At 49.5% G+C, this 26,618-nt stretch overlaps 1 protein-coding gene across 7 annotated transcripts in view; it reads right to left on the bottom strand.

The window, feature by feature from the left end:
* CUX1 (cut like homeobox 1) overlaps nucleotides 1–26,618 on the bottom strand; it is a 359,761-nt gene that overhangs the window by 169,543 nt on the left and 163,600 nt on the right. For all 7 annotated transcript variants that reach the window (XM_044746858.2, XM_044746859.2, XM_044746857.2 and 4 more), the window contains exon 3: nucleotides 25,740–25,787. In XM_044746858.2, coding sequence (XP_044602793.1) covers nucleotides 25,740–25,787 — 48 coding nt within the window. The remainder of the gene's footprint in view (nucleotides 1–25,739; nucleotides 25,788–26,618) is intronic.

Below are 26,618 nucleotides of genomic sequence, written 5' to 3'. Positions count from 1 at the left end.
CTCCAACTTCTAACAACTGTGCTCCGAAGTTCCTATCAGAAGTCAGCTGTCTGGAACTCACATTTTTTGCCCCCATAAAATACAGCTGTGATTTAGGTGTCGGGGATGTTTTCAGAATAACCCACAAGGACTACTTAAATAGAGCAAGACAGTTCTCTCTTTATTTTTAAAGAAAATGTTTCCCCCCTCTGATTATTAGCAATTCATGCTCATTGTATAATTAGAAAAATATCAAAAATATAGAGGAGAAAATGAAAATCCTAACTCTGCCATTCACTGGTGGAAGTCATCTTTGTCTGGCCTGTATTTCCGGTCATTTTTTCTGAGATAAGAAAGATATCTAGTTGAATGAAATACAGGCATAAAGCGAACTAGAGCCAGAGAGCTGACCGAAGGCTGTCCAGGGCTGCGGGGGGAGGACAGAGGTTTGGAGGACGGTGACCAAGGGGTGCAGGCTTTCTTTTTGGGGTGATGAGATGTTCTACAACTGACTGTGGTGATGGTTGCACAACTTTGTAAATATAGTAAAAGTCAACGAACTGTAGACTTTAAATGGGTGAATTATATGGTATGTGAATTATACTTCAATCAAGCTGTTAAAAACATGGTGTATTTGAAAGCAAACCATATGTACAATTTTGTATTGTGCTTTCTTTCACTCACATATCATAAATCTTTTTCATTTCTTACAAAACTTGGAAAACGTCTTAATAGTACTATTTCAACAGTACCAAGCCACCACATATATAGACGTTTTGAGTAAAAATGGCATTGGAGTGGCCTCCCCTCATGTCTGGAACACCCGTTGCGTTCTGGGTCTTTCTGTCACCTCCTGAGAGCAGCGTGCCTGTGGGAGCAGGGTCTCTGCCCAGAGAGGAGGACAGATGCCAGGGCTGCTCTCTGAACCTCTGGACCCTCAGAGGCTTCTCCACCCGGCTCAGGATCTGCCTGGGGAGGGTCCCTTGTTGACTGAGTGTACAGGGTGGCTGCCTCTGAGGTGGGCAAAGGACGGGACCTGGAAGGATCCTGAAACGCTGTGCTCTCTCATCCTGTCTGGGTTGTTGATGCGGATGAGGGGTGGGGCTGGTAAGCTACACAGCACACTCAGGGACTGTCATGGGTTGAACTGTGTTCCCCAAAGATGTCGAAGTCCTAATCCCCAATACCTGTGAATGTGACCTAATTTGGAAATAGGGTCTTTGCACATGATCAAGTTAAAATGAGATCACTACGGTGGGCCCTAGCCCAGTAAGACTGTGTCTATATAAAAAGGGGAAATTTGGACCCAGAGACAGTCATGCACACAGGGAGATAGCCATACGATCACGAAGGCAGAGATTAGGGTGACGTGTCTATGAGCCATGGAGCACCAAAGACTGCCAACCAACTCCCAGAAGCTGGGGAGAGCGGCCTGGGACGGATTCTCCCTCGGAGCCGTGAGAAAGAACCCGCTCTGCGCGCACCTCGAGCTGGGACTCCCGGTCTCCAGGACGCTGAGGATCAAACGCCTGTTGTTGGGCCGCTCAGCGTGCGGCGCTGTTACAGCAGCTCCAGCAGATACAGGGCTGTGATTCTGAGCCCTCTTCCTGGCCTCTTTTCCACAAGTGCAAGAGAATTAAAACCCAGGCCTGAGAGAACAGGGTCAGGCCAATGAGTTTAATTAATTCATTAAGCAACTGGACTACGAGGTTTCTTAAGAGAGATGACGAGTCCTCCACGTGTGGCTGAGCTTCCACTTGGTGACGTCTCCCCAGCCCCCTTATAAACAGATTTCCAAACCTGGAAGGACTTGTTGATTCTGGAAATTCTGACACTTTCCATGCTCGTCCACTCTTTTGACTCCCCATACTATGGCCACCGGCCTCATCCGAGACCAGGCCTCGGAGCCTGAGTTTTGGTCTACGCTCTGCAGCTCCATCTTTTCTGCGATGGGCTGTCCCTGCTGCCTGGGACTTTCTATCGCCATGTGGTCACTTTCTTGACCACTCTTCGTGGCACTGCTGCCCACTGAAGACCTATTCATGCTTCAGGACCCAGGCAGGCTCCACTGCCCCCGGCCTGCACGGGCAGGGTGCCCTCTGGCTGGCAGGGCTCTGAGCTTGGAGGGCGGTTAGATGACCTCACGCGGGTAAAGCGTTCAGCGTCTGGCACAGGGAGGGTTACCTGACAGTGACTCTCATGTGCTAGAGCTTTCCTCCAGGTGTCAAAGCAGCTACAGCCCGGGAAGCAGGGTCCTGTCTGTCCCCCCTACCATTCTGTGAATGAGGGAGGAAAGACAGTGTCCCCTCATCCTCATGCCCTTCACTCTCCACGCCTGTCTGCGAAGGTGCTCTGCGGGCCTCTGAGATGGCAGCCAGGCTGGGCGCAGCGGCCCTCACACGAGGGGAAGAGATGGGTCTCAGGGCAGGATGGTTCAAAGTAGGATCCCAGGTTAGATGTTCTGGCTATTTACGTGCAAGATGGCCTTAGGTAGAGATTCCGCCTGCCGTCCCCACCCTTAAAAGCCTCTGCGGAAGGGCAAGGACAGAGGTTCCAGTGATGGTGGCACTGGGGCAGATCAGGAGAAAAGCTCTGATTGCACTCCGGCCCTGGCCCCAGGGAAAACCTGTTCTGCTCCAGGAATCAGCCTCACCTCCGGCCACGCCTCATGCTCCAGCCACACCCGGTTACTCCCTGTTCCCTGAATACACGAGCAATTTCCACGCAGCCTGGAAGGCGCCTCTTGGAATGTTCCTCTGATCCTCGAGGCTCAGCTGACCCATCTCCCAGGGCGGGCGGCCACTCCCATCCCCATATGGGACTGGCCCAAAACGCCAGGACCGCAGAAAGACTCCCTCAGGAGATCCTGAATTCCTTGAAAGCTACACTATGCTTCTGTGGCAACCGCTTTTCCTGCCAACGTTGCACACAGTAGGTGTTCACTACGTGTTTATTGCGTGAATGAAAATCTACCAAAACTGGTCAACTGATCCGCAGAAGTGAGCAAATGCTTAAGTATCCAGTTTTAAATCTTTATGAAAAGGCTTAATATGTAAAGAGCTCTTTGTTTGAAGCATTTGCTTCCTGTGTTGATAATGACGACAACTACTTGGCCGGAGCCTGCGCACTGGAAGCATCTTTTCCGGCTGCACACACGGGAGCGGAGCATGCTCTCTCCTGCAGTGAGCTGTGAGCCTCTCTAGCAAGATGCCCACGGCCTTCCTGTCAAGTTTCCTGGACCCAATGGGTATCCTTTCAGCAGCATCACTTTTATAATGCTGAATTCGTTCTTCTGTAATAATTAAATTTAAAGATAAAGGTCTATAGAAAGGTATTTTATTCTAAATCTCAGTCAATCAATATTTGCTTACAGTAGTATAAGAACTCAGAGTCCAGGTTTGGAGATCAAGTTCATGGAAATCATCTGCGAGACCCCTGAGATTTGGAACGGGTGAGAAGGTGCCCCGCCATCTGGGTGCCTGCAGGGTTGCGCTGCAGGGTTTGGGAGTCATGTGGTGCATCGAGTTATTGCTCCCAATCGCTGTCCATGCTCCCTGGAAGAGGCATTGCCCGTCTCTGCCCACGGCCACGTGGCTTGTGGTGTAACAGCACCTTCCATGTGGGTGCCTCCCTGCCCCACTTGTGTCACGCTTGGCCATGTGAATTGCTTTGGCCAATGGAATGTAAGTGACAGTGCCAAATGCCACATCTGAGCTGAAGATTTAAGGGCCACTTCATGGGGTTTGGCTGCGGTGCTCTCTCTCTGTGGTGAGAAGAGCACGGCCTGACAGGAGCTGCTTTTTCCACTGGGATCTTCGAATGAAGACAACACGTGGTGCCAGAGCCTGACAGTCAAGTCAGCCAATGTGTAATGTGATGGAGAAGTAATCTTTTGGTGCCAGAGGCTACTGAGGTTTGGGGTTGTGGTTACTGCTGCATGATCTAGTTAAGCTAGGACAAGTCGTAAGAGGTGGTCAGATCTCTAAGACAGCACAGATTAAAAACAGGGACCAACCAACCAACATTGTGAGGGCCAAAGGAAGTTTGTCTTGAAGCTTGACTGTTTACTTTTGCCAGGGGCAGGGCGAGGGGAAGACGGTATGATAAAGTAGAAAGGGCGCAGGGTTTGAAACCAGAAGACTGGGTTTAAGACACGCCTCCATCACGCATTTTGGAATAGTGACCCAGCTACGCACACTCTGCCTCTCTGAATTTGATTTTCTACGTCTAGGAAAAGGGAATGACGAGAAGGCCTGCCATGTGGGAGCCCTGGGAGAATCGAATGAGATGGAAGAGGCGACAGCAGTGTGGAGCTAGTCACAAGCTAGTGTTCAGTGCTGGTGATAATTACTGACCCATGATGTATTTAGAAGGAGAAACATCATGCAAATATCATCCAAATTAAGTGTCAAAATTGCGGAGGGTTGGTTAGAGGAGAATTCACACACTCACAGCATTAGCTATTGTACAAAAGAGATGGCCAGTTGGAAAAGAATTAACCTTTAAGATTGGCTTTTTTTTTTTTTCAGGAAGATTAGCCCTGAGCTAACATCTGCCGCCAATCCTCCTGTTTTTGCTGAGGAAGACTGGCCCTGAGCTCACATCCCTGCCCATCTTCCTCTACTTTATATGTGGGACGCCTGCCACAGCATGGCTTGCCAAGCGTGCCATGTCCGCACCCGGGATCCGAACTGGTGAATCCTGGGCCGCCGAAGTGGAACGTGTGCACTTAACCGTTGCACCACCAAGCTGGCCCCTAAGATTGTCTCTTAAACAGCATCTACAGTGGGGTGCTACAGCTTTTTAGGGGTATGCTTATGTCTGAAAGTGACACTCTCTGCAGAAAATCCCTCACCCGCCTAAAACTCAGACATTAATGGGCTTGAGGCTTTGGGGGTTGTTATTCCAATTTTCTATAGGAGTCTCTAGATTTGCAGAGGAAGGAAATGTGGGAGAACAAGCACAAGCCTGAATTTTAACTGGAAGAGGCCTGCGTAGAATTGAAAAAAGGACCAAAGAGTGTAACATTTACAGATGTGTAAATCTCCCTTCCCCTCCAGCCTTGACACCGGACAGTCAAGAACTCCTGCTTGTTTGGCCTCAGAAATGCACTTCAGCACATGATCTCTTTCCCACCTTTGATGCTTCAGCCCTAACTGAAGCCCCCCTGACCTCCAGTTGGGACACCACAGACCAGTATCCAGTGGGTCTCCCTAGCTATAGCCTCTTCTTGCCACAGAGCGTGATTTGTCCTCCACACTGGCCCTGGTTCACCGGCCCAGAGCCCAGAGAGAACTATATGGCCATCTTGCCATGCCCCTTCACGTCTCCGGGCCTTTACACACTCGGTCCTCTGCCTGGAATGCTCTTTGTCCAGGGACCCGGGGGAAATCCAGTTCTCCCTTCACGAGTTGGTCTAGGTGACGCCTCCTTCGTGGTGTCTGCCCCCGAGTTCCCCAGGCACAGCTGCTCACTCAGTCCTGTGCCACCTGAGCTCTCTGCAAATCCCTCTGTACCCACTTCCCACACCAGGCGACGATGACTCACGCGAGGAGCTTCCTCTCCATCACCCTGTGGTCTGGCCGGGGGCAGCGGCCCCTCCTCTCTTTACCCCCAGCACCTGGGTCTTAACACAGGTGGCTGCCCAGGAGTGTCTGTGAGTGAGTGAGAGTGTCTTCCAGGCAGAGACGGCTGCACCAGCCATGGGGTCCTGCAAGTCCTTCTTGAATTCTGCGCATTGGTTACTTCGGAAGATCGGAGTGGAGAAGGCAGGTTCCTACAATCGAGAGCTTTAAGAAAGCTTTTAATCTGCACCACAGTTCAGTCTAGTCTAAAAACTGAGGAGGCAGGAGAGCCGTGCTCTGACCTAATTCAGGGAAGAGCACGCTGTCCTTGTCCAACAAGAGAACCCTGGTGAGGGGGCGTCAGTGGAGGAATGAGAGTGGGAGGGCTCTGGGGCTGGAGAGGAACTGGCCAGGTGACGTCATCTCCGAAACGGAGAAAGTAAGGCCTCTTCATTAATTTCTGTAAGTATTAAAAAGGAATGTGTGCAAAGTGCCTACAACTGGGCCTGGCACTTGGTAAGCGTGTAATACTCTGTGGCTGAATGCTCTGCTTGTACACTGTTGACCCCCAAATTCCTCTCAGGTGGCCTCAGTCTGTATGCCACACCACTGCACACTCACAATGAAAAGAATGCTGCTCAATTGCACCCTGGGGTACACTGATTGGGCTGCTGCAGGCGCCTGGGTGCTGCCCAGCTGGTCCACCCCATGGGCCACACACAGGGTGCCTTGTCACACCAGCTGTGAGGCACAGACACAGACAACAGCGTGGACTTTTTACAAGGGCCTGGGTGTCACCAAAAAACTATGAAACAGAAAGACCGGTCTGGATGCTTGCCTAGTGCTGTGTGCTTTGAGGGGGAAAAGGCTCATCCTTCCAGGGTGTTGCCAGGGCCTTGCCACGCACAGGCGGTAGGCAGGACAGCGCCACACAGGGCCACAAGCCCGGATACAGCATCGGAGGAGGGCCGAGCCCAGCTCATAACACAGGTACACTACCGAGCCACTGAACCAACCTCTCTGTGCCTTAGCTTCTTCGTGTGCACAGTGGAGAGAATAAGTCTCAGGTGCCGTGAAGACTGAAGCCACGGCAGGACTTGGTGGATGGTGAGGGCGCTGCCACACGGGCAGCAACACTTGTTAGATGCAGAAATTGACCAAGTCTCTCAGAACCAGGCCCCTAAGGAAGCCCGCCAAGGATACAGTGACACCCCGGCACAGCGCACTGGGGCTGGGCGTGGGGCCCGGGGCCGCCTGGTTGCTGGAAAGAATGTGTGCTTTGAAGAAACACATACTTGGCTTTGAATCCAGCCCTGGCACACACTTTCTAGATGATCTGGAGGCAGGTTACTTAAACTATTCAAGCCTTGGTCTCTTCATCTGTTTAGTGAGTAACTCCCTCCTTGCTGAGTTGTCATGAAAATGAAATGTGAGCACCTCCCACATCAAGCATCTGGCACAGTCTGGAGTGTACAGAAACCGAGTAAACATCAGTAACCTTCCCCAATAAATCCAAAGCCAGCATTCTCTTTCCACCACACCACAGGCTGTCCCCTCTGCTACCAAACCAAGCAGAAAGCCAAAATAAAGTCCTGGGGGCCAGGGACACTTAGACAACATTAAAGACATCACGGTGGCAACAGCACACTCAGAAACAAGCCACTAGCCTATGCCCTGGGAATTCACAAGCTAATGATTTAGAAACAAACAGACCTTTAATAGAATTTTCGAATCGATGGCTCTGCTGGACTACAGGCCAAGAAAGATCAGCAAGAGCTGCAGGGAGAGGAGAGAAGAGTTCTGTCTTGTTCTAGATCTGACTGCAGAAGTCTTTCAAGGGCAAAACATGATTTGAAGAGCCAGGTGGAATACCAGAAGTCAACACAGAATCGCCAAGGTCTTGTTCAAAACGGACGGAACACAGCCACCGCTTCGGAGCCCTAACTGGACCTGAATGCGGCCACGTAAAAGGAGCAGACGTGTGTTCGGAAGGAAGGCCACAGAGCACTGAGCCCGGCAATTCTCCTCTAAGTGCACGTCGTTCAGGCTGGGCCAAGCCCCAGGCCCGCCACTGCTGCAAGAGTTCTACGGGGGGACAAGAGAGGGTCCCAGGCGGAGGGAGCCCCTCCAGGAACACTGGCCACCACTGGAGTGATGTGGAGAGAAGAGAGTGGAAACGTGTGTGTGAGCCCAGCTGCCACCGCTGGCTTTGTTTTTAAGGTCACGTTCCATCATGACTTCCAACACACAGACGGAGTTCAGTGAGGAAGCATCACGTCCATGATGCTTCCCCCATTGCAGAAAACAGAACAGGATTTACTGGAATTCCCTACGCTGCTCCAAGCAGCGTGGGCAAATCCCCTAGGGCAGCTTCAGTTATGAAGGTGACGCAGTGTAGACCTGGGTAGTGACACAAAATCGCATCTTACGTAAATTGATGCAAGTCTTCCTTAACTCTCCCCCAAGTTTCTAAGAGAAGAAAACTGGGGAAGTCCAGAAGACGGTGCCATGAAGGACGAGAGGGATGTGAGGCCACAGAGAAGAGCTTTGTGGCAGAGGACAGTATGAGAACAGCAAAGACGATAAAACAGCAACACGCATTTCTGTCTTCCTTTATGGTTGACAAAGCCCTGTCATGTCCATCGGACATTCCAGCTGTCAACATCCATCCGAAGGGCTGTGATGGGGAAGCAGGATCAGCCACCTTCTCTCGCCGCAGAGCACAGACCCAGAACCAACAGGTAGAAGCTGCAGGAAGGCAGATCAGAGCCTAACAGCGAGAAAACCTCCACAGACATCAGAGGGGGAACATGCCGGCTGCCTGTCTCACCTACTGGTTCGTTCGTTCCTTCACCTGGACAATAAAATCACTTAAGGAGTGGCTGCAATGTGCCAGGTGGTGTGCCATCCTATCCTCTGGAGCCGGAGCGTCCTGCTTCTCCCGGAGGGCTCAGGATGGGTGGTGACGTCTCCATATCCCCCAACAGGTAAATCACAACAGGGCCTGGGGAGGCTTCCCAAAGGATGAATGCCTACCTGAGGTTTTCGAAACACTATTCTTGTGAACAGATAATATATGTATAGACAGCGAAAAAATTTTAAAGGTATAAAAACATAAACAGTGTTGCATAATACAAGATCAATACACAAAAGTCAACTTTCTATACACAAGACTATACAGTCTTTCTATACACTAGCCAAAAACAATCTGAAGGTGAAATTAAGAAACGTTCATGGATTGGAAGACCTCATATTGTTAAGATGGCAAAAGTCCCAAATTGGTGTACAGAGTCAACGCAGTGCCCATCAAAATCCCAGCTGGCTTCACTGCAGAAATCGACAAGTTGATCCTAAGATTCACATGGAAATGCAAGGGGCCCAAAATAGCCAAAACAATCTTGAAAAAGTTGGAGAACTCACCAATTTCAAAAGTTACTACAAAGCTACATTAACCAAGACTGGGTGGCACTGCCACAAAGATAGACCCCAGATCAATGGAATAGAACGAGAGTCCAGAAATAAGCCCTCACGTATGGTTAACTGATTTTCAACAAGGGTGAAAAGGCAATTCACTGGGGAAAGACAGTCTTTCAACAGACAACACTGGGACAATCGGTTATCCACGTGCAAAAGGACACAGTGGGCCCCTACCTCACAGTGTCTACAGAAATTACCTCAAAATGAACTAAAGGCCCCAATGTAAGAGCTAAAACTGCAAAACTCTTGAAAGGAAACACAGGTGTAAATCTTTGCCACCTTCGCTATGACACCAAAAGCACAAACAACAAAATAAGAAAAGACAAATTGAACTTCATCAAATTTGAAACTTTCGTGCTTCGAAGGACACTATGAAGAAAACAAAGAAGACCCACAGAACGGAAGAACACTTTTGTAAATTATGTATCTGATAAGGGATTAGCATCCAGAATACATAAAGACCTCTTACAACTCAACAATAAAAAGACAAATAACTGAATTAAAAAACATAGGATCTGAATACACATTTTTCCAAAGAAGATATACAAATGGCCAATAAGCACATGAAAAGACACTCAATATCAATAGTCATCAGGGAAATGCAAATCAAACCCCAACGGGATACCATTTCACACCCCTTAGGATGTCCATAATCACAAAGACAGGTAATGTTAAGTGTTAAGAGAGGATGGCGAGAAACTGGAACCCTCATACATCGCTGGTGGGAATGTAAAATGATGCACTTTGGAAACTAGTTTGGCAATTCCTCAAAATGTTAAATACAGAGTTACCATATTACTCAGCAAGTCCACTCCTAGGTACATATCCAAGACAAATGAAGATGCACATCTATGCAAAAACTGTATATTCATAGCAGCATTATTCATAATAGCCAAAAGGTGGGAAAAACCCAAATGCCTATCAACTGATCATGGATATATAAAATGTGGCATGTTCATATTCATTCATGGAATATTATTCAGCCATAAAAAGGAAGGAAGCACTGACACAAGCTAGAACACAGATGAATCTTGAAAATATTACGCTAAGTGAAAGCAGCCAGTCACAAAGGGCCACATATTGTGTGATTCCATTTATCTGAAACGCTAAGAATGGTCAACTCTATAGACAGAAAGTAGAACGGCTGCCGGGGCTGGAGGCGGGTGAGCGGGCAGTAGCTCCAATGGGTATGGGGTTTCTTTTCAAGATGATGGAAGTGTTCTGGAACCACAGAGTGGGGACAGTTACCCAACTTTGTGAATATACTGAAAACCATTTAACTGTAAAAAGAAAAGAGAACAAAACCCCCCCAAAACATAGAAGTATACAGTGAAAGGTGGCTTTTCTTCCCTTCCGTGTCCACCTGTCACCCAGCTGCCCGGCCTAAGAGGCAAAGACTCTCTTGTGCGTCTTTCCAAAAATACACATTTACAAGCATCTGAACACACACATTGTCTTCTTCTTCTTTTTTTCTTTTTAAACACACATGGTAGGATCTAATCGCTACTGTTCTGCTCCAAGGGGGCCCCACTCGACTCTCACCCCGAGTCCTGCACTCTGGGTCCTTGTGGTCACGCCCCACCCTCCACGGAGGTGAGTGGAATGAGTATTCAACCGAGCCCAAACATCTGGGTTCCAACCCGTGACCTGCTCAGTCCCTCTCCCATCTCGAGCGCTGTTGTGAGGCGTGTCTGTGCAGGTGGCTAACAGGCATGTGACTGAAAGTCCCTGGGGGTGGGCTCCTTCAGTCTGGGACACTTGCTGGAGGTGGTGAGTATGTAGATACAACAGCGCGGCTGTTGGCTGAGCACAACGGGGCTGGAGGGAGCCAAGCCTGGAGCCGGGGCCAGCGACCTCACCTCCAGGCACCCACGCTGCTCCTCAGACTCACTACTACCCTCCCGCCAGGTCACGCTGGTTGCCAATAATGTCCCCGGCACAGGACAGTGGGGAAGGCTGTGGGAGATCACGGAAATGATGACTTGTAGACATAAAATGTGGTGCAAATAATTATTAGCAAAGAGAGCAGTGGCACAGACTGGAATAGACTTGGGAAAGGTGGAACACTCCATATTCAAGCACGAAAACTTCTCTGGGCTCTCGGCTATTATCAAACAGTCCCCGTGCTCCCGCCCCGGAGACACACACACGCTCATGGTCCTCCTTTTGACCATCTGGGCCTTGGTGTCGATTTCATTGAAGGAATTGCTGCATTAAATTGATGGAAGGTTACTAAAACCTAATTAACATCCAGACTGAGTTTTTCCAAGGGAAGAGAGATCTGCAGAAAATACCCTAATAATTTAAATTCCACAGTATTCAAATAAATACTATATGACTGAATATTACAAGTTGGATAATTTTAGTCCAGGAAAAAAAACCTATTAGAACCAGTCTATTCTTACAGACAAATGCTACTTCTAATCCTCACTCAAATCTATTGCCACCAACCCCTCCCATTTATCACATGAAGAAACAGAGGCACTGGGAGGTCAGCGGACTCGGTGAAAGTGAAGGCCAGTAGTAAGTCAGGCCTCAAACCTAGGCCTTATAACTCTTAGGTCCAGTGTGCTTATCTTCATATCACAACTGCCTCCTGACATCACATGATTCCCCGAATGGGGCTGGGAGTGTAAGAGGACAGAAGAAAGCGTCTGCATCAAGCATTTTTATCAAGTGTTAATTCTCCATCCATCCATCCCTCCATCCTTCCATCCATTCATCCCTCCATCCATCCCTCCCTCCCTCCATCCCTCCCTCCCTCCATCCATCCCTCCCTCCCTCCATCCATCCCTCCCTCCATCCATCCATCCCTCCCTCCCTCCAGCCATCCCTCCCTCCCTCCAGCCATCCCTCCCTCCCTCCATCCATCCCTCCCTCCATCCATCCATCCCTCCATCCATCCCTCCCTCCCTCCATCCATCCATCCCTCCATCCATCCATCCCTCCATCCATCCACCCATCCCTCCATCCCTCCCTCCATCCATCCCTCCCTCCATCCATCCATCCCTCCCTCCCTCCCTCCATCCATCCATCCCTCCCTCCCTCCATCCATCCCTCCCTCCATCCATCCATCCCTCCCTCCATCCATCCATCCCTCCCTCCATCCATCCCTCCCTCCCTCCATCCATCCCTCCATCCATCCATCCCTCCATCCATCCACCCATCCATCCCTCCATCCATCCACCCATCCATCCCTCCATCCCTCCCTCCATCCATCCCTCCCTCCATCCATCCCTCCCTCCCTCCATCCATCCATCCCTCCATCCATCCATCCCTCCATCCCTCCCTCCATCCATCCCTCCCTCCATCCATCCATCCATCCATCCCTCCCTCCCTCCATCCATCATTTACTGAGGGCCTACTAGGTGCCAAGCACTGTGCTGTGTCAGGGTACAGATCCTGCTCAACTGTTAAGCTCCAAGAAAGCAGTGGAGTGTTACTGGCTCACCGCCACATACCAGAGTCTAGCTCAGGTCTAGTCCGGCACACAGCAGATGTTCAGTAAATACTCACCGCATGAAACAATGAACGAGTAGACCCTGTTCTCAGAAGCCTATGGTCTGGAAGGGGACACTGACATAAAGAGTGTGACATAATTCAGTGTGACCAGGGCCACAGCCCAGCCATGAACAGAGTGGAGCAGCTGAGGATGGCATGGGGGCCCCTGCCGAGGTGACCCCTACTCAGCTGGCAACAAGGTCACCTGGTGGCTCCATTGGGGTGGGTGCTCTGACACAGAACCTGTTTCCCGAGCTGTCAAGGAGCAGAAGGCAATGGGCAACTTGTGGGGCTCCCTCTGGGCATTGGCACGAGTGCCTTCATCACACAGGACCTTGAATTTCTTACCTGTGACCCTCTGGTCTCTAGAGCCTCACGTTCTGAGTCGACTCTGCCAACACATCATGGTGCTAATTTATTCTAGAGCTCTCTGAGCTCCCTCTTCCCCATCCAACTCAACAAACATTCCCCAGGTACCCACTGTGTGCCAGGCACTGAGAGACCAGAACCCCGGTGCCCTTCCTCGGGAGCAGGGTGTGCTGCTGAACTCTCAGGGAGCCCGGGTTCAGGGGTGCCTGAGGTGGGTCCTCCGGCAGAGGCATGTGAAAGCGGAGGAGCGGCCAGCACACGTGAGGCCGCCTGTAAACATCCAAGGACTCTACCGCTGGTTACCAAGAGGATGTTAAAAATAATTATCTACCGAAAATATTAGATTTGCTCTGGATTGTTCATTACATACAATGGCTTAATAGGACTTTTATTGAATAGCTGCAGAGCTCTGGGCCGAAATCAATTTGCCGTACGTTCAGAATTTTGAAGCATGCTGTTGACTTCCACAACACGGAGCAATTTGTAATCGCTTTGGCTCGCTGTTGTTTTCCAAGCTCCTGCTACATCACAAGCATTTATTTCTGACCACAAAATTACATTTATTCAACAGAAAGCAGCTCCGGGTCTTTAAGAGGTTAACTTCTGGAGAGCTTGGCTGCTGTCCAGCCCCCGGCGGAGGCGCGGCGCGGGCGCGGTGGCACATGGCGGTGGCGGTGGCGGCAGCGCCGGGCGGGCGGCCGTGATTAATAGACTGCTGAGTGGGTCCCTTTCCACATGCACACGGCTCGCTCCCCTGCTTCCATAGATCATGGGCTTAGCCTCAACATATCTGACTGAAATTGAATTTGGCTTCTCTCTCAACCGTTCATTTCCTATGTTATGCAAGGTTATATCCTTTTCTGCATGAGCAGAAGCAAACCAGCTGCAGCTTTGCAGGAGAAAATGTGTTTTCAATTAGGAAGCTGGCCTGAAAGCTGAACCACAGTCCTACTGCTCCCCTAATTGAGCCGTCATGGAAGACACTGTATTCACCGGGCCTTCGGAGTTCACTGTAAGGAAATTAACACACCCCGTCACTGTCACCGCCACGACCACGACAACGGCCACCACCGTCACAACTACCCCATGGGTGCAAAGGCCCAAGAGTCTGAAGATGGTCTTGCTGGGGGAGAAGGAAGTACCCCCGGGAACTGGGTCAGACAGCCACTATGTTGGGGTCCCTGGATGCCAGCCCGTGCTCCAGCCGGAGCTGCAGAGTGTCCTCAGGGGGCCCGGTCCACTCCGTGCTCACCTGTCAGGGAAACTGGGCCCCAAATCGCAGATGGCTCTGACGCCCTGGGAGGGGAAGCAGCCTTCTTTTCCTCGTGTTGAGCCTCACCCACAGCACTCAGTGAGCACTGAACAGGGCAGGAGATGAGAGGGAGAGAGAAATTCAGCTAAGAACACCCGACTAACCCAGCTCGGGAAGGCAATGCAGCTGATTGACGCAAAGTCTAGGAGAAGACGCAGGCCCTCGAAAGGAAAAAGTGAGAAACAGGCTGGGATGCACAGGAACAGGAATGAAGGAGGCAGACTTCCAGTTGGGTCTTAAAGGATGGAAATGCTTTTTGTAGGTGAGGAAGAGCAGAAGGTTGTAATAACAGAGGCGTGACTTTAGGAAAAGGTCAGAGACAGGAAACCACCGGGCATGTTCAGGGGACAGCAAATAGACCAGTTTGGCCAGAGCACAAGCCAAGGACGTGAAGCCTGGAAACAGTTGAAAGCTAAATCATGGAGCTCCTTACACGGCAACCTAAGGTGCTTGTGTGGGCGCAGGCACAGAACTTGGCCTAGAGGAAGTGCCCTTGGAGGGAACCTAGCCCAGTGGTTCCTACAGCCAGCTACGGCTGAGAGTCAGTGCGGACTTTGTAAATGATAGACTCCTGGGTGCCACCCCGCCTGCTGTATCAGAACCTCGGGGGGAGGAGCCCAGGGAGCGGAATTTCTGGAAACGTGGGTGATTCTCATGCAGCCAGTTGGTCCATCTGAGGACCAGCTTTAGGAGCCATCCATCTGGTCCAGTCTTCTCTAATACCACCCCGCCCACGACACTTCATGCAGCGCTTGCTAAGTGCAGGCACGATGGAGACACGAATATTATGCGTGTGTGTGCATGTGCGCACACACACCGTTCCTACTCTCTAGGTTTCAGAAGCCTACAGCTTAGTACAGGGCAAGTTATCCTGTGTTCCAAGAACCAAAATATAAAGGCAGAATGTCTTCAGGTCAAAATCCAAAGGGAGATGCAGACGAAGCCCTCCAGCGACGTGCAGGGGATGCAGGTTTCTGGCGGGGGTGTCTGGGGACGACCTGGAGGCTCTGGCACATGGCTTGGGCCCTGAAGCAGAATAGGTATGAGCTGACCATGTCCCTGCAGGTGGTCCTCAGCCCTTGCTTGAACACTCCCAGAACGGGGTGACAAATAGAAATGGCAAGCAATAGGATATATCAGAGTATATGAGGAAGACATTTGGTGTAAACCTAATTCGGCCTGACTTTGTTTTTCCAAAAGGGCCTGACATGGCCATCAAGCATGCATTGCATATCTGCTTTAAACATTTACTGTGGCAAGAAACAAATGGCCTTAAGATAAAGGTGCAACTTCACCCGACATTGGCATTTCCTCAAGGATAAGCATCTTTCTTTAGACTAGGAACTGATTGCCGTGCTCACCTTCGACCACCCAGCCCACCTGTGACCACCTAGCTCGAGATAACAGACCTGCCACCCTGCTGTATTCACCGAGACAGCAGACCTACCTGCAGTTTCCATCAATTGCCGTGCCGACAGAGCAGTCTCGCGACTATTGTAAAAGGGACATTTCAATCTTATGTGAAACACCCTGTTTGGGGGTATATAACCACTCTGTGTACCCCACTTCTTCAGTGCCCTTTCTTCCTTCAGGAAGAAAGGCCCCGGGCCATGGTCCTCAGATTTTAACTCAGAATAAACTCTCCCAAATTTTCATTTATAGATTGGTTATGGATTATTTTCGTTGACAGGGGAAACTCACTGCCTTAGATGGTGGCTCCTCCTTCTTGAACAGCTCTAATTGCCAGAAAACGTCCCCTTCTGTTCTGCTGATGACAGTCAGCCCAAGCACTAGTGTGCTGAGGCACACCGGACTTCAGGGCTCTGGGGCTCCCTGCTGACTATCGTGCTCATGCATTCATTTTACAGAGGAGGCAAGTCAGGCCAAAAGAGGCCTGGGAGCGGCCCGAGGTCACGGGAGAGTGAGCAGCAGTGCCTGGGCTGGCTCCCAGGCCTCGAGCTCCCTGTGCAATGTCCTCTGGAGGAGAGCACACAGACACCCTGGCTTTATTTAGACATGGCCTTTAGATGTGAACACTTAAATACATTACAGTGCAACAGATGTGGGCCACAGGACACCCTCAAAACTCCTCGTCACTTTTAACTGATTCGTGGAGTTCTCACCCAACTTAATCCATTTCCTCTATCATTTGATTATAATCTGTCAGATGGCCCTGCAAGTGTGCATGGGGCCTTTCCTTCCGCCACACTCAGACCTCTGCTTTGGTCTAGAGTCTCTCAAAGAAGCTTACCAGCATGGCCCACGAGCCCCCTGTCCCCCAGCCCTCTCGGCCTTCTTTCCACCTCCCGGTCATCCCAGCACTGTCCCTCCTCGGAGCCTTGGCACCTGCCCCGCTCCACCTGACACTCATTCCCCGGCTCTGGGCATGGCTGCTCTTCTCATCACTTCGGTCTAACCTCACCTCAACGTCCCCTCCTGGGAGAGGTCTCCGTGACGCCTGTCTCTGAAGGAGCCACCTGCTCCTTGGTTCGACTCCACTTCCCCCCTCACCTCCCTCACAGCACCTGTCCCCATCTGACATCACTTTTGGCATTTCCTGTATATTTCCCTCCACTAGCACACAGGCTTCAAGGTAGCAGGGGCCTTGTTGACTGTATCCACAGCTACAGCCTTAGCTCCGATTGGCCCAGAGCTGTACACAGTCGGCTCTCAAGAGGGTTTTACTGAATGAAGAAATGAACAGATATCAGAGAGTAAAACTCAGCATCAGAGGCCGTGTGGGGTTTCCCATAGCCTGACCGCGGCTCTGAAGACTGCTGGTGTGTTATGCGTACAGGGACCTCCACTCAGTACAATGGGAAGTTTCAGATGGTTATCTGGTCCCTCAGGGGGGCCGTGTTGGCTACTGACACAGGGATGAAGCCACGGTCTGCAGTTAACTTGGGCCGCAGCCCTGCAAGGGGCGCGGTCAGGGAGGGTCTGCATAGTCACGGATACTTACATACATGTGGGACAAGGCCCGGGGCACCAGAGTCCATACAGGAGGGACTGCTCAAAAGGGGTGGGGTGCCTAAGGTGCGTGTGCAAAGCATTTTATACAGATGAACGTCACTTGTCCTTACCAGTGACTGCGGGGGTTGACTGATGATGGAGGGGCAGAAGGCGTCGCCTCCTCACTCCCCAAGCAGTGTCAGAGTGCCACAGCCTTGGAGAATGTGGCTGGGTGCCGACAGCCCCAGTCCTGCCATCATCGCCTGGGTGACTCTGGGTAGCTGACTTACTCTCTCTGGCCTTAGTGTCCTCATCTGTAAATGAGGATGCTGCCTCCCCCACTCACCCATGGACACCTACTGTATGCTCACCAGGGCCAGCTACTGGTACAGAGAGGAGGCCGATGCTGACACAGAAAACCTAGAGAGGGCGGTGGCCCCAGCAAAGTCACAAACACAATGAGAGGAGTGCTCTGAACAAGAGGAGGAGGTGCTGCAAGAGGGAGAGCAGACGGCCTTGGTCTGGACTGACGGTTGGAGACCTGTTCGAGGGCATGACATCTGAGTTGAGCCCTGCTGGATGAGTTGGAGAGAGCCAGACAGAGGGCTGGGGGGGGACAGCGTGGGGCTGCGAGGTGAGCTGTGGCCCGGCCAGGGCACCCTGAAGGCCAAGGTCAGAGCTTGTGTTTGCTTCCAGGGCACTGAGGAGCCACGGAAGGGCTGTAAGCCAGAAGTGACCCGACCCAGGCTGATGCTCGGAGGAAAGGCAGGCGTGGAGTGGAGACAAGCTGGAACAGAGACCAGCGAGGGAACCACTGAGACAGTCTCAGCGACACACAATGGCTGTGGACAGGGTGCGGGTGGCAGGGATGGAGAGAATCGGGCAGATCTGAGTAAGCTGTGGAGGTCGGATGGAGGAATGGGAGCCCACGGGAGAGAAGAGGCTGTCCCAGATCCTAACTTCCAGCTGAGGCGGCTGGGGGCCTGGGGAGCTGTTCTGAGAGGGGAAAGCATGGAGAGGAAAGCTCAGCAGGCGTGGAAGCTGGAGAAGGGGAGGTGGCTGTGCCTTAAGAGTCCTTTCCTGTTTCATACCTGAGAGGCAACAGCAAACAGGCTGTCTCCTGTGAGCCTGGAACCCAAGAGAGAGAAATCAGAGGATTCGGCATATAGAAACTGAGAGATTACACGGCAAATAACGCCATCATTCAGAGGGCTGAATGAAAAGAAGGAGCTGCCCAAGGAGACCAACAGGGAAAAACCAGAGGGCACCACATCACTGGACGTCGACAGAAGAGAATACACCCAGAGAGGAGTTGTCCGGTTGGTTGAACATTGATGAGGTGAGAGAGCTGAGGACGGAGACAGTCAAAGGACAGTGGGGCAGGCGCCAGGCTGGGGGGTTGGAGAACAACGGTACACACACAGGATGGAGATGGCGCTTCGGAGAAGCTTGGCCAAGAGGGCTGGGGGACAGATGAGGCGCATGTGCTGTCTCAGGATGGAACCTTCTGGCGCTTGGAGGAATGCTGACGGGAACAATCCTGGAAGTGGCAGAGACTGAAGATCCAGGAGACGGGATGACTGCCAACTGTGGCTCCTAAGAAAGCCAGAGGAGGTGGGCCCCCAAGCCCACATGGAGGGACTGGTGTGTGAGGATGGGGCACCTCCTCCCCCAGTGAAAGCCAGTGGGGAAGACGGATACAGCTCTGGGGGCCCTGTGACAGGAAGGTCAAGGCAGCAGCACCCTGCCGGTGTCGTGAAGACGGGGCAGCACATGCTTGAGAAGCACCTGGCACCCGCTCGGACTAGTTAAGGGCCCCACAAACACCATGTTGAACATGATTACAGATGCGCATCCCCCTCAGCCTTCTCGAGTGCACGGCCTCAGCGGAGGCCTCCATTCATCTGGAGATTAAAATTTATCATAGATGAAATGCAAAGAGAAGGAAAAAGATAATCTTCAGCTTCTGACACGCAAAAATAGGATTATGTAGCGACAGCCTTGTAAGCATGATTACTTCTTTTCGAAAGAAACAGTTCACACTTACAAAAGAATATATAAAGTATAAACAACAAAATGAACCCATGGGTAAGAACCTTCCCACGACCTCTGAAAGCTCCTCTGCACCTGGCTATGACAAGCTCTCCGCTGAATTTCCTCCTTACCCTTTGCTTTATGGTTTTATGACATCCGTACCCCTGAGCGACATCAGCTTGGTGTTGCTCATCTCTGCATCCTGTTCCTTCTCCCCCTCGTATGGATATGCCACTCTTCACTTACTCCTCCTCCTGCTGATGCCAGCTGGGCTGTTTCCACCTGTTCACTCTTTTCGCACACTCCTGAACTTGTTTCCCGTGGCCCACGGGTGAGTTTATTTATGGCACACAGGAGTGGAAGTGCTGTGCCAAGGCGTGCGCTTCCTCAGCTTTAGTGTCTGAGGCCAGACTGGTTTGTGAATAGGTTACACCAATTTACACTCCTATCTTGATTTCTGAATTTTGGCCAACTTGGTAGATATGAATAAGTTGCATTTAAATTATTTAAATTTGCGTTTCCCTGATTATAAGGTTGAGCATCTTTTCATACATTTATTGACCATTCTGACTTTCTCTTCTGAGAATGCCATTCATGGCTCTTGCCCATTTTCCTACGAGGATATTTGTCTTTTTCTTATTAGCAGGTAAAAGCTGTTTATACTTTCTGAAAACTAATCCTTTGTCAATTACGTGTGTGGCAACTATTTCCTCCTGGTTTGTGACTTGCGGCCAGGGATACCACACCTATGATCTGTTCACAGTGCGGCCCTAGGGGCACCATTCACCTCAGAGGCATTTGATGTTTGTTATTTATGAGAAAGATTCAGACAGGTTTGAATCTTTACGACAAGTTGCCAAGAGAGAATGTAAAATGTCTTGAGAATTAAGGTGGAGCCTTTTTCTGGTTCACAAGAAAGGGAGAACTGAGCTAGCAGTGCCCTGGGCTGATCTCTTCACTTTCTCTAGGATGTCCTTCCATGAAAAAAAAAACCCACACAAGGTTGTACTTTTAAATTTTAAGGTAGTCGAACATAACAATTTCTTCCTTTACGGTTTCCTGTTTAAGAGATCCTACCCAACCCAAACTCGTCACAATCTATATTTTCTTCTAAAGGGTTTAAAGTTTTGCCGTAAGTCTTCACCTGTTCTTTAAGTTCACATATGGTGTGAGGTAGGGATCCAATTTCATTTAATTCCATAAGGACAACCAATTGTCAGAGGACCATTTACTGAAAAGTCCACCCTTTCCCCACTGACCTGCAGCGCTATCCGCGCAGTACATTTGGCTTCTATACATGCACAGGCCAGGTCCTCATTTCTTTATTCTGTTCCATTGGTGTTTGGATCCATCCCTGTGCCAATTACCGTAGCTTTGATAATCTGGTGGGGCAAATCCTTCATCTTCTTCTTATTTACTCTTATGTTCACCTTTATCCACACTAGCTCTTGCATATAAATTCTGGAATCAGCTTTTCGAGATTCATAAAAAATCCTGTTGCAATTTTCACTGGAACTACAATTATTCACTCTATAATCAATTTGAGGGAAATTGGCATCTTTATTAATCGTGGGAATTTCTATCCTTGAATACTTTCTCTCTTTCCATTTAAACCTTCCTTAATATCCTTCAATATAAACGTTATACTTTTCTCCAGAAAGAGTTCCTACCCATTGTTATATTTACTTCTAGGTACCCTTTATTGTTCGCTGCTATCTCAGTGGTAACCTTTTCCACTGTGCTGCTGGCGTAGAGCTATGTAATTACTTTCATATATTGATTCTGTATCTAGCAACCTTGTTACATAATTGAGGCTCACTTGAAAAATGACAGTTTCATTTCTTCTGTTATAAGACTTATACTTTATTTCTCTTTCTCCTCTTCGCTGCTGGCTAAGACTTCCAGTACAATGTTAAAGAAAAGCAGCGACAGCAGGCCTTCTCTCTCCTTCCTGATTTTAAAGAGAATGTTTTTAACGTCATCAAGTATGATGATCGATGTAGGTTTTGGATAAATACCTTTTCCCAGATTAAAGAAGTTCCCCTCTATTCCTAATTCGCTGGTAGTTTTTATCATGAATGAATGCTGAATTTTATCAAATTCTTTTCCTATAACTGTTGAGATAGTTTTTCCCTCTTTAATCTGTTAATCATATTAATTTGCATTAATAAGTTTTCTAATGTTAAAGCAAATAGCATTCTTGGGATACACGAATCGTGATGGATTCAATTTGCTAATACTTTTTAAAGGACTTCTGCATATGTATTCATAAATAAGACAATTTTAACTTTCCTTTCTTGTACTGTTCTAGTCTGGTTTTGGTATTGAGGTCATACTTGCCTCATAAATGAGTTAGGAAGCGTTCTCTCTTTTTCTATTTTTTGAAGGAGTCTGCAAAAGATTAGAACTGTTTCATGGATGATGGATAAGTCTCTCACAAAACTGTTTAGAACGTGTGGGAATAGTTCTGCAATAGTTAGAAGGCTAGTCATGGTTTCCACTCTTCTCTACTCAGCTTAGGTTCATTATAGAAATCTAGAAATGTGTCTGTTTTGTCTAGGCTTTAAAATTTATTGGCATAAAAATGATTGCAATATTCTCTTATTATCTTTTTAATTTTCGCTGCAGCTACAAAGTTATCCCCATTTCCATTCCTAACCTTTTTTTTTTCTTTATTAGGAAGGTTGTTTGTCTATTGTAGTAGTCTTTTCAAAGAACCAACTTTTGAGCTATTTCTCTCTTGGGTCTTTGTTTTCTTTTTCATTCTTATATTTTTCATCATTATTATTAATTATATGTATTATTTCCCCCTCTCTATTTTCTTTGAGCTTATTCTACTGTACTTTTAGAACTTTTTAAGCTGGACGCTTAGCTCATGGATTTTCAGTCTTTTATTTTCCCTCTAATATAAGCACCTAAATTACTTCTTAAGAGGATTTTTCTCCTTAAGGACACTTGGTTTAAGCACCAGCTTGCCTATAGCCAAGAAGGGTAGAGCCTAAGCCAATTTTCTAGCCCCTCGACCTTCTAGACCAGGACCCTTCTCAGGGAGAGAAACAATGAGAGGGGGGAGACATTTGAAAGACTTAGCATTTTCCTAGAGAGGACGACTGTCACTTCCCTGAAGGGATTGTCTTAATTACTGGACTAAAATAAGCCTTACATTGGATTGACCATTTCGGTTATTCCTCCTTCCTGTACCAATCAGCCGTCTGGGCTAGTGGAACACACCAGCTTAGGTATAGCAACTAACAGTTATTTACTAGTTTCTTCTAAAGGTATTTCCTGAACCTCTCTTCCGGGGTCCCTTTCACCTTATTAACAACCCAAGAAAGGACAGAGGCAAAAATATTTTAAAAGCTGCCTCCAGAGGAACCCCACTGTTCAACCGTTTATTCAGTAACCATTTCTGAGAGCCCAAATACTTTTTAGCTCCAGTTGCTGTGTCGGGTGCTGGGAATATGATGGCCAACAGACAAGACACAGCGGCTGCCTTCACACACTTACAGACTAATGGGGAACAGAGACAAAGTGACAGGTGGCTCTCAGGCACAATGACAAATGCTGTCACCAGTAGCACAGGGTGCAACGGAAGCACATAGTAGAGGGGACCTGGCCTATCCCTTGGGGCTCAGGGAAGACCTTCCTTGAGGAAGTGACACCCAGGCTGCAGTGAGCCAGGTAAAGCGGAAGGAAGAAGGAGCAGTTCAGGAAGGAGGTCAGCCCGTGTGAAGGCTTGGAGGCCAGCGAGGACGCCCAACACGCAAGGGCCTGACAAATCCAGAATGGCTGTGTGTCCAGTGATGGGGTAAGTAGTGAGAGGAGTCTAGAAAGGTAAGCTGTCACTGAATCGTGCGGGTCTCACAAACTACAGGAAGGAAGATGTCTGGAGTGACACTGAACCACAAGAAAACACTGTGGGGGGTAAGCGGTACCCTGGGCAGGTCAACGCATCCCATGGCATTATATGTACCACACCACAAAGACACGTTCCTGCAGAAACTCTGAGAATTTCTTGCTGTCTGAAAACTTCATTTTATTTTGTTTTGTTTTTCCTTTTGGGGAGCTCAAATAGGGAAGTCATCTATACAAATTCTGGGGCAAGGAACATGTTTTCACTAACACCGTACATGTTTCTAAGAGAAACTCAAGCACCTTGGGACGAGCTCAAATAACAGACCCCAAAAATAAAATCACACTCTGCAGAGACTATTGAAGATCCAAGAAGAAGCCTCTGATACAGAAGGAGGCTTTCTAGAAAAGTCGGCTGACTGGGTCCTGCCCCATCTACGCACCGAGACCTGCTGTGTTCCGGCCTCCTCACCGGAAACTGCCCCTGCCTGTGAGGCATCTGGCTTCGGTCACCCTCTGCCAGGAAAGTGCAAAGTCACAAACAAGGAGGGTTTCGTCTCTTTTACTTAATCAGCTTACTAGAAAGCACAAGTTATTTAATGTAAATATAGCAATTAGCAGAGACTTGGCAAACATTAATTAATGGTGCTATAAAAATATTTACTTTTCAAATAGCCTTTAAAAAACTGGGCAAATGGGGAGTCTAGATGTCTCTCAGGCATTTCAAATTTAATATATCCAGAACTAAAGCCAGTATCCCATCCAGAATGTGGGATAATCTATAAGATAACTGGCTTAGATTCTTAATAAAATCCACAAAACTCAACGTAATAAAAAACAATAACAAAAGTGAGAGGGGATGGAGAGAGTGTTCTTTATTAAGAGAAAAAATATATATATATACACATATCTCCCCCTAAATGCAATGCACGACCCTGATGGGACCCTGATGGGGTGGGGCGGCTACAACAGACGTTTTGGGGATCACTGGGGGAATGTGATTTTGGACTCAATATCAGATACCATGGGTTAGTGTCACCTTCCCAGGTGTAATTCTCGGGGTTCCTGTGGAAATGTCGGGAACGCCCTCGATTTCAGGAGATGGACGCACGTGTTTAGGGCACGCAGCAACTTACTTTCCAATGTTTAGCAAAGGGGTGGGGGGTGGAGCAGGCAAACGTGGGAAAATGTGACCAAGTGGTGAGTCTGGTAAAGGGGCTCAGGTGCTCAGCATATGGCTCTGTCTACTGTATGCAGATCTGAAATTCTTCAAAAAGGAGGAGAAACAAGCAAACAAAAAAGCACACTGAGTGGTTTCGCTAGGGAAATACAAAGCCGGTGGGCCTCACAAGATCTGCTGAGCAGGTGGCAGAAGGGGTCAGACAGAGTGTGGGGCGGGGTAAGGTGACAGTCTGACTCTCAGAATGAGGGCCTGGAGGTGTAACTCCGAGGAAAGGGCAATCGAGCCCTTCCCAGACGCAGCCTCGACAACCCCTGTGCCTTACGGAGCTACGCACGGGGGCGTCCTGGGCAGGGCCCGGCTGCCCGTTCTACCAGCTTCGGCCATCACAGTGGTCCCTCACCGTCCCAGCCCCTCCGCTCGCCCCCGCTGCAGTCTCCCGGACCAACCTCGTTCCTTCCCTCGTCCTCTGCTGTCCCTGTGCGCTGAAGAATGTGCCAAACGGCAGCCCCCCGGCCTCTTCCTCTGCAGCCCTGGGCCCAGACTCCAGCCCCTGCAGCCCCTCTGCCCGCCGCCTCCCGTCGCTCTGGAACTCGCCACCTCCCTTCCCGGAACCCCGCCCCTTCCCCGTGCTGTGAATCGCGTAGCTGCAAGAACATAACAATTCCTAAGATGCCACCAATATGGGTTCTTCACAGACCTTTCAAAGGCTCGCTCCCTCTTCTGAGCATTCTTACTACTTCATCTTTCCAACAGGAGCAGCTCAGACCGAGAGCCAAGAACTCCCAGCAGGAACAAACTTTGCGCGTTTCTGCAGTTCACCGAGTCGCTGCGCAGAGGGCTGAGGAGGAGCTGGAGCGTCACCCGCCTCGGCTGCCTGTCCGCTCCGTGACACCACTCCCACCACCAGCAGCCAGGGCACACGTCGCAGACAGGCGGCCGCCGCCTGCCGTCCTGCCTAGGCCTCCTTGGGAAGGACCCACGAGAAAACCTTTCCTTAGATAGAGCTCCGACTTACTCGGCGTGGCAGCTCCCTGTGCTCTGTGTCTTAAGCCTCATCGAGTGAAACTCCTCTTGCCCCAGCAGCCATGCGGGAAAGCACCAGACTGCTCCACTCCCTCCCCTCCACCCGGGGGGCCTGATGGTGGCGGTGGCCCCAGACCAGCTGGGGGACGGGGAGCTTGATGAGGTCGGTGAACTCCTACAGGCTGCGGTCTGAACAGGCCTGGTCCACCATGAGGAGGGCGACCACACCGGCCCCTTCGCGCCTCAATCCACCACACTGTCTGACATTCTGGACACGGCCTCGCCTTCTAGCTGGGCTCCAGTGAAGAAGACCCAGTGGAACCATCACACTGAGAAGCACAGAATCTGCGTGACGTCGGGCCGATGCAGCTGGGGAGGCTCCACCTGGGTAAGCACCTTCTGTCAGCGGCATTTATTTAAGGAGAATAAAAAGGAGGCGCAATGAACTATTATGCAGGGTGGCTCAGGATACGAAATAAATATAAAGGCTTACCTCCCCTTGGAAGCTCTTCAGCAGTGGCGCTACCTGCTTGCGCAAATCCTGGAGTGAGAGCCGCGGGTCAGGAAACAGCCATTGCAGAAGGAAAGAGAAAGGAAACATTCGTTAAGGCCTCCTGAAAACAGCTTTGACTTCAGTGATGGTTATTGTTATGTAAAGCAATCCCGGTACCTCTCCCATCCCATTCCTTCATTCATAGGACATACATTACGCTAACTGGTGCCCCATAGTTTAAATGAACTCACTTACCAATACTACTATCTTTTTTTTTTTTAAAGGTATTCTGGCTTTTTTTTTTTTTTGGGCAAGGAAGATTGGCCCTGAGCTAACATCTGTTGCCAATCTTCGTTTTTCTTTTCTCCCTGAAGCCCCAGTACATAGTTGTATATCCTAACTGTACGTCATTCTAGTTCTTCTATGTAGGACACTGCCACGGCACGGCTTGATGAGCAGTGTGTAGGTCTGTGCCCAGGATCTGAACTGGCAAACCCCGGGCACGTGAACTTAACCGCTTGGCCATGGAGCCGGTCCCAGATTTTATTTCTACATACACCTCCTCTTGAATTATTAGTCTCAGACAATTTGCTTAGAAAACAGCACATTATAATATGGGTCTGACTTGTTTGCATCTGAAATGTATTTGGGCCACCATCCCGCATTTCAGCTGTCACTTTCGAGCACTGTTAATGGGAGATACACCTATTTTGAATCCATGTCGGATAGTCACTGGAAATTTTACCCCAAGTCACCAGTACCCATTTTATAACAACGGGACATCCCAGAGGTAAGTCCATATGATCTCAAGACTATTTTATTTAAAATGAAGCAAACGACTAATGCACAACATAGAGATTATAGTCAACAATCCTTATT

The sequence above is a fragment of the Equus asinus genome, chromosome 14 (assembly GCF_041296235.1).
Source record: "Equus asinus isolate D_3611 breed Donkey chromosome 14, EquAss-T2T_v2, whole genome shotgun sequence".
NCBI classification, from domain to species: Eukaryota; Metazoa; Chordata; class Mammalia; order Perissodactyla; family Equidae; genus Equus; species Equus asinus.
The sequence above is the reverse complement of the archived record's forward strand: the minus strand, read 5'-3'. Positions and strand labels throughout refer to the sequence as shown.